At 60.7% G+C, this 8,031-nt stretch overlaps 1 protein-coding gene across 2 annotated transcripts; it reads left to right on the top strand.

The window, feature by feature from the left end:
• Nucleotides 1-6,466: 6,466 nt before the first annotated feature.
• Nucleotides 6,467-7,822, top strand: SOX3 (SRY-box transcription factor 3). Of its 2 annotated transcripts, XM_059157632.1 has the most exons (3): nt 6,692-6,758; nt 6,825-7,473; nt 7,561-7,822. In XM_059157632.1, the coding sequence occupies exons 1-3, from the start codon at nt 6,692-6,694 to the stop codon at nt 7,802-7,804; spliced, it is 960 nt and encodes a 319-aa protein (XP_059013615.1). In that variant the 3' UTR covers nt 7,805-7,822. The 2 variants fall into 2 exon arrangements, with proteins under 2 accessions (XP_059013614.1, XP_059013615.1); XM_059157631.1 differs by having other exon boundaries at nt 6,467-7,822.
• The last annotated feature ends 209 nt before the right edge of the window (nt 7,823-8,031 follow it).

Genomic DNA, 8,031 nt, shown 5'->3' with positions numbered 1-8,031 from the left:
AAGAGCCTTGGCCGTCTAATTTTCTTCCTATTGCAGGGCAGGCTTCCATTGTCTGTTTTTTAGAGCTAATTTCTTTTCTGATCAAAAGGCCCACGTCGTTGAAAAGGTAGTAATGACTATTCATTTGGCTGAAGCCTCTATTCTCCAGACTGCAAGCTTTATTTAGAAATGGCTATTTCTTTCTAAAAGGAAAAGCTCATTTATGTCCTCTATAATGTCAATTAAAGTAGAATATATTTTAATTATTTATCCTGAGGAGAAACCTTTTAGGAACTTAATTTAGTATGCCTATGCTATGCAGACACTACAATATGTGAATGTGGAATGATATCTAGGCACATGGGTTTTATTTTATTTTACCACTAATGAATAGTTTATTTGCAACTAATTAACAAGTTAAATCGGCACAATTAGTGTCGGATTTCTTTAATAATATAACTCATAAAGGGATAGCCATTGGACCTAGAAAATAAGGTTGGTTGTTGGCTTTGTAAAGAAACCATTCCACAAAAGGGGCAGTTTTTTCCCATTAAGAAAGGGTTATTGGGACGTTCTTCCCGTTGCTTTTTCACGTGAAAGCCGGCCTGTGCTGGGGGAGGAAATATGTTCAGAAACAAGGGGAGACGGTGTTAATTACACAAACATCACATTAGAAAAGCCTCCAGGTCGTAACCCAGCGACGCTTTCGGGAGAAATGGAATTGGGGTGACCGCGGCCTAAGCGCCAAAACGCCGGCGCGGCCGGGCCTCCCGACTGACCTCGCTCTGTCGCCCCGTCTGGCCGCCGGCCCGCACCCGACCGGGTCGGCCTGAGCCCAGGCGACCTCCATACCTGACAAGCAGCCGCACGCCGGCCGTCCCCGGGCCGCGTCCTCCGCCCGGCTCTCCGTGGCGAGCTGCGGCCCCGGAGCCTCGAACTCCCGCCACTCGGACGGCGGCGCCGGGCGCGCGGGGGCCGGGGCTCCAGGCACGCGGGCGCCGCTGCGGGCGCCGCTCGGCAGGCGCAGCTCGGCGCGGCCGCCGGAAAGCGCGCGCGCACCGGGGAACGCGCGTGGCCCCCGCGAGCCGGACGCACCGCAACGACCACCCCGTGGAGGCTCGTCCCGCCGCCGTCAGTGGCCGCCGAGGGACTCCTAAGGGCGGGTCGCGTGCGGTTCCTGGCGCACAGCACGGCACACAGTAGGTGTGCGACAGAGGGCGAGTGAAAGGGAAAGGAATGACGGCCAGAAAGCGAGGCGAACACTGAAATTTCGCGCATCGAGTTCCACAGCTCTCCACTCACCTCAAAGAAAAGGAGAAAGGAGAAAAGAAAGGAAGGAAAAGAGAAAAGAGGGAGGGGGGGAGGAGAGCTGCGTGCCGCCTTGAGATTTACAAGGCTCTCCAGAGCGCTCTCCCTTGCCCCCAGCCCGCCATCATCCTGCGCCCCCAGCGGTCGGGGCCGGTGGTCTCGCCTGGTGCCACCCGCTGCGCCTGTTGGTCTCGTGACGGTGCAGGCATCCTTCCCCAGCGAGCGCCTCCAGGGAGCACTGCCAGGGGCCCCGTGCCCCCCGCTGGCCGAATAAGCGTGTGGAGTAACTCAGACGACATTACGTACTGATAACGATTTCTAGATGGTTTTCCCCGCCCTGGCTTCCGGCAGGCCACCTCGCTGCTGTGGAGGGGCCCTGCCTTCGCAGCCACGGAAAGAAGTGGGAAAGGAGATAGGCCCAGGCCCAGTGGGAAGCCAGGCCTGGCGGTAGGGCGCGGGTTCCAGGAGGCTGCTTGGCGGGGCTACTGCTTGAAGAGCTGAGCGCCTGCGGAAGGTTGTGGGCGGGGTAGGGGGTGGGGGCAGAGGAGGTTGTTGGGGAAGGCAGACATTGACCGCAGTGAGTGACCCGGAAGACCCTCTGGTAGCGGGGATCCAGTTCCCGGGGAAGGGCCTGCCTTCCTCTGGGGAGGTGGCAGCGCTCAGGTGGTTAGGTCGGCGAGAGGGCGCTGAAGGCAAAGGTTGTCAGTTTCCTTGTAGTTGCTCCGCACCTAGGGAAGAGAAAGCTGGTCATTCCTGAACACCCGGTGGGAGTGCAAGGGATCTTTGCAACTGAGCGCCAAGGTGTGGGCCAAGGCGATTCCCACTGTGTCTATAAATTAAAGCTCACTTAACCAAGTAAATCAAATTCGGCAACTGGCTTTTAAAAAGTTCACCCTCCCTCCCAAAAATTATTACACCAAAGAGCAAGACAATACGGTTGTACTGCCCACAAGAGACTTTTTGGTACCTCCAGGACCATGTCACCACACAACTCTGGTAGCTCCCAATAAAACGGCTCTTCAGAAGAGAGCATCAACTAGGTTATGGTTTGCAACCTACCCACCAGCCTGGAATCTTCAGTTCCTTCCCAGACCTGTAGGAACAAGTGTTTCATTGGAAGCAGTTGAGCAGGGAGCAGGAGTACTGAAGTTGGGGGAGGAGGAACCAACTGAATGCTTGGAGAACTGGAAGGTGCTGTCTCTTCCATCTCCCCAGAGTGCTTTATAAGACATGGCTCTGCAACAGTCCCCAGCCTCTGATTTCTTGACCAAGGCCCTCAGTCTGGCCCAAATACACGATCTCGGCTAGGAGATGGTCCACGGATGTTCTCAAGGAAGAAAGAGGAATTACTGCCTTTGGATAAGCAAACTTTTTTTTTTTTTTTTTTTTTTCCGGCTGGAAAGCAAAGCGTTTCTGAAGGTCGCCGGGATACGTTTTCCCGCACTTAATACTCAAAACCAGACCGCTCTCTGGGCTCTGCTGCACTTGAAAAAGGCGATTGATTGTTCTACCCTATTGTCAGGCCTCGGCCCCCAGAGCGGGCACCGATGCACACCCACCCCATCCCGAGATGCACGCAAAGGGCATCTCTTCCGAGAGTTGGGTCCTAATCGATCTGGATACCTTGAAAAAGGTCCCCATGAGCTGAGAAGGAATCAACGTCCCGCCCCCGCCCCCGCCCCCGCCGCCGTGAGCGATGGCATAGCCCCTCTCCTACACTGCTCTACCAGTTGCTCTATGGCACAACACAACAACTGCTCGAGTATACTTTGCAGGTTTGAGGCCCTCCGGACACCTGATTTCTGCTAAGGCTGGAAACCGGAGGAGGCAAGGGTGGGAGTGCACTGTGTACCCGGGGCCGCCAGGCCAACACGCTAGAGACCGGGTCCCCCGAGCTTTGCGCTAACCAGCCCTCTTAGGATAAGCACCACTTCTGCCCAGCGGCAAAACCTGCTACCTCTCCTTGAAGGGTTGGGGCGACCTCGAAGCCCGGGAGGGCGGGAAGGGGCGCCTCTAGGTGAAGTTTCCAACCGAAGCCAACAAACGGCGCTGTTGCCACGCCCTGAGTCTTGGGATCCCCAGTCCCAGCCCCAGTCGGAGGGAGCCAGAGCTCTCTTGGGAGGGCAGGGGGGATGGGGAGGGGGTACTTGGCCGGGTTCCCAGCCCGCCATCCCGGGCTCTGTGTGCCGCCACGGGTTCCGGGAGGCCCCAAAGGGCTAGAGAGCTGCCGAACGCTCCCTCTTCTCCGGAAAAGGATGGGAAGAACTGGTCCTGGATCCCGCAGTGCCTCTTGCTTCCCTCACTCGTTGCAGAGTTCCTGTCAGAGACACGGGTTCTGGCTCCGTTGGCTGTCTTGCCTCGCCTAAGCCCCTGTCCCAATCGAGGCCACTCGGGCTGTTGTACCTGCCTCGACCCTTCTTCCGACCCCTAGCTGAGATTGCGCCGCTCAGCTGGTGTCTGCGCGGGCGCTGCTAGTGGGCCAGAAGAACGGGTTTCCTTCGGAGCCTTCCCCGCACCTGCCCACGCCTGTAATGACCTTGTTCGACTATAGAGATGTTCGTTTGGGTTGAGGACGTTTCCTCGGAAATGTTTTGAAGGAAATTCGCCTTGACTCCTGCTTAGGGCTGTGCAGACCACCCCGGAGCCACCAGGCACAGAGACAGTTTGAATCGCGGCCTCCGAGGGAATCCAGGACTGTGGGAGATGCTATCTGTCCTGGTGGAACACTGGCAGAGTGTGAAATGTGAAAATGAGCTCACCTAAGCCAGTGGCTAGTCAAATGACAAACAGCTGGGGGCGGTCACTAGTCCCCTAGATAATCTGCTGCGGGGAGGCGTACAGACCCAGCACAGTATCCTTCGCCTTGGGAAATATGCAGCCCAGGCGCTGTCACCACAACGGCTTACTTGGGTCCTAAAACTTGGAAAGAATCCTGACATCTGTCAGGCTACTGGACGCCAGGCCGCGCGTCGGTTGGGTAGTTTCCTAAAACGCGCTTCACTTAGCAACAGCCTCAGAGGCCCAGAGAACCTGAGAGGGCATCTGGAGAAGGCTGCAGGCAGGCGGGCAGGGTTACCGCACATTGACTTATTTGGGAGAAGGTGGGTTTGCCTAGGAAAAATGGACGTTGTCAGCTAGTTCCGCCAGAAAACAAGTGCTGGTGGAGATCGCCAAATCTTTCGATTTTCTGAGACACGTCTTCTAGTCTGTGCCAGCTTAAGTATGCACACCCATGCACGGACACACACACACACACACACACACACACATATAGACATAAGATCCATACACAGAACCATTCCAGATAGTTTACTTTAAAACCCTAAATCGCATATTTGTTCAAAGGACTGCAGCCCTTGACTGTAGACATTTTTTTCTTCCTTCCGGCCAGAAAAGCAAGAGAACATAGACCAGGTGCAACCCAAACTTAAGGGGCTGGTTCAGAGAGGCCAAATTTCCAGAAAATGATGCCGGCTGGGAGCCAGGATTCTAGTGTCACCGGTCTGCCCACCCCAGAGGGGGCTGGTCTGCTCTATGCCAGCTCCCTCCCAAGTCACCACGGTATACTTTTAAATTCGTGCAGGAAAGGGTGGGGGGAGCTCCCAGCATGCAGGTGTCCCAGGATCGCCTGGTTTTTGCATTAGCGCTAAGGAGCTAAAAGCCTAGGTTTTTGTATTTTTTCACACTTCGGATTTACGCTATTCTTTTGATTCCCCATCTTTCCACGAGGCTGGGGGAAGGGGACCACACTGCGCGGACGCCGTATTTCACTCTCTGCCAACTTCTGCCTGGCTCGCTACTCCTTCCCACCAGTCGCCTCGGGCGGCTCCGGGAGTTTTCGAACGCTGTGCCACACGCTCAGGCTGGCGAAGGCGAATGTCGGGGTTCCCTCTACCCGCAGCCTGGGCTCCCGAGACACTAGTCTTTGGCAGACAACATGACATGCGGGTGAATGTCCCGCTCCGAGTCTCGAGGCTCTGGCCCGGATGGCTGTAAAACAAAAAAGGAGAAGGACGGAATCCGTTAGCAGAGCCTGCTCCCCGGGGAGGCGGCGCGGCTGCGCAGCGAGAGCAGCGCTCAGTGGTCCTGGCAGGTGCGCGGCCAGTGGAGGGGGCCCGGCGGTCCGCCCCGAGGACGGCCTCGGCTCCTCTCCGGCCACCGTCCCCCCGCCCCAACCTCCAAGAAACTTTTCTTTCACTTGGAGAGGCTCCGTGTTGCCATGAAAACGGATTTTCCAAGGGGCCCGACCCTCCCCCTCAGGGGCATCGGACTGGAAAAACCGAAATGGCCAGAGAGCAGAGACAAAAAGGGGCCGCTAAGCGGGGGCCTGGAGCGAGAGAGCCGAGGCCGATTCACCCCCTCCGCCCCCCACACACTCCCCGCACCACCGCATGTGAGCGCCTCCGCCCGGCCCGGGCAGCAGGCGGCTGACTGCTCGCCTTCACTCAAGCCAGCGGAGAGCGTCACAACCCCAGTGCGCTCCGCGGTTCTGAAGCCTGTCTCCCGTGCCCCCGTCCCTCATCCCGGCTCCATCCTGGGCGCGCAGGCCCGCGGCGTCCCGGCAGAGGGTCCTGCTGGGACAGCGGTCGATTCCAGGGAGGGCTTCTCGGAGCCTCCGTTGCGCCCTGAGTCCCCAAGCTCGCCTGGGTAACTGGCGATGCCCTGTGTCCCTATCGCTGGCAGCAGAAGCGGTCGGAGGACCTCCGCGCAGACGGCTGGATGCTTTCTTTGCAGGGTGGCCCCGGTATCAGGCACCGCTCGGTCCTGAGGGGGCTGCAAAGTTGCTTTCTGAACCCCGAGGGCGCCCCTCTGCCCCCACCCCCCAATCCTGCTCGCGCGCCCCCTCCCCCCTCCGTCACTTCCTCGAGTTTCGTTCTTTCAAACTTTTTGAGACCCTAATTGGTGGTCTCTGAGCGGCTCTCTGGGACTCCCGCCTCCTGAATAACTCCCGTCACGTCACCGGGCCCAAGAGGGGCGTGGGGGTGAACGAAAGGGCTCCCCGAACTTTTTTTTTTTTCCACTGGGGCCGCACGGGGACTCCGTGATGATTGGCCAGGGCGCATCACTGTGAGCCTGTCAATCACGAGGCCTCCCGGTGGCGAGGGGCGGACCGAGTCCCAACCCCGGGGGATCGGAGCAGGTATATAAGGGACCCGGCGAGCGCCCGGCCAGACTGCGAATGCGGCCAGCTCGAGACAACGCATCAGGTGCGAGTAGCCTGCGGGTTCCTGCCGACTTGGCGCGGAGCACTTTGGCAAGCCTGCCCTTCCCGCCTGACCCGCCGGCCCACCGGCCCCCGAGCACCCCTCCGACGGAGTCCCCGGGCCTTTTCACCGTGGCCGCTCCAGCCCCGGGAGCGCCTTCTCCTCCCGCCACTCTGGCGCACCTACTTCCCGCCCCGGCCATGTACAGCCTGCTGGAGACCGAGCTCAAGAACCCCGTGGGGCCACCCACCCCTGCGGCGGGCGCAGGCGGCCCGGCAGCCCCCGGCGGCGCAGGCAAGAGCAGCGCGAACGCAGGCAGCGGCGCGAACGCAGGCGGCGGCAGCGGCGGGGGCTCGAGTGGCGGGGGCGGGGGCGGCGACCAGGACCGCGTGAAGCGGCCCATGAACGCCTTCATGGTGTGGTCCCGCGGGCAGCGGCGCAAGATGGCCCTGGAGAACCCCAAGATGCACAACTCCGAGATCAGCAAGCGCCTGGGCGCCGACTGGAAACTGCTGACCGACGCCGAGAAGCGGCCGTTCATCGACGAGGCCAAGCGACTGCGCGCCGTACACATGAAAGAGTACCCGGACTACAAGTACCGGCCGCGCCGCAAGACCAAGACGCTGCTCAAGAAGGACAAGTACTCCCTGCCCGGAGGCCTGCTGCCCCCCGGCGCGGCCGCCGCCGCTGCCGCCGCCGCCGCCGCCGCCGCCGCCAGCAGCCCGGTGGGCGTGGGCCAGCGCCTGGACACGTACACACACGTGAACGGCTGGGCCAACGGCGCGTACTCGCTGGTGCAGGAGCAGCTGGGCTACGCGCAGCCCGCGACCATGAGCAGCCCGCCGCCGCCGCCCGCGCTGCCGCAGATGCACCGCTACGACATGGCCGGCCTGCAGTACAGCCCCATGATGCCGCCCGGCGCCCAGAGCTACATGAACGCCGCCGCCGCCGCCGCCGCCGCCTCGGGCTACGGGGGCATGGCGCCCTCGGCCGCCGCCGCCGCGGCCGCCGCCTACGGGCAGCAGCCCGCCACCGCCGCCGCCGCGGCCGCCGCCGCCGCCGCCATGAGCCTGGGCCCCATGGGCACGGTGGTGAAGACCGAACCCAGCTCGCCGCCGCCCGCCATCACCTCGCACTCGCAGCGCGCGTGCCTCGGCGACCTGCGCGACATGATCAGCATGTACCTGCCACCCGGCGGGGACGCGGCCGACGCCGCCTCGCCGCTGCCCGGCGGCCGCCTGCACAGCGTACACCAGCACTACCAGGGCGCCGGGACTGCCGTCAACGGCACGGTGCCGCTGACCCACATCTGAGCGCCCGCCTGCGCGCGCCGCCCCTCCGCCCCCATCCCGCCCCGCACCCCCAAGTTGGGACGCCTTGTTGTTTAGCTTTGCTTGCCTGGGACTGTTGCCTTGTACCGATGATGGGGAGGACAGAAAGTTTTGCTGTAGCTGTCGGGTTTTGTACGAAAGCGAAAAGAAGTCCGGAGCAGCGGAAATGGGACTTTCTAGAGCTCGCCTACTCCTCGCCGCTGCCCCTC

Source organism: Mustela lutreola, chromosome X (assembly GCF_030435805.1).
Source record: "Mustela lutreola isolate mMusLut2 chromosome X, mMusLut2.pri, whole genome shotgun sequence".
Taxonomy (NCBI): Eukaryota; Metazoa; Chordata; class Mammalia; order Carnivora; family Mustelidae; genus Mustela; species Mustela lutreola.
Note: the sequence above shows the minus strand (reverse complement) of the source record. Positions and strands in the feature narration are given on the sequence as shown.

Bases quoted from the DNA above. Each gene is read 5' to 3' on its own strand.
- SOX3 (XM_059157631.1), top strand. From the start codon at position 6,467: ATGCGGCCAGCTCGAGACAACGCATCAGGTGCGAGTAGCCTGCGGGTT.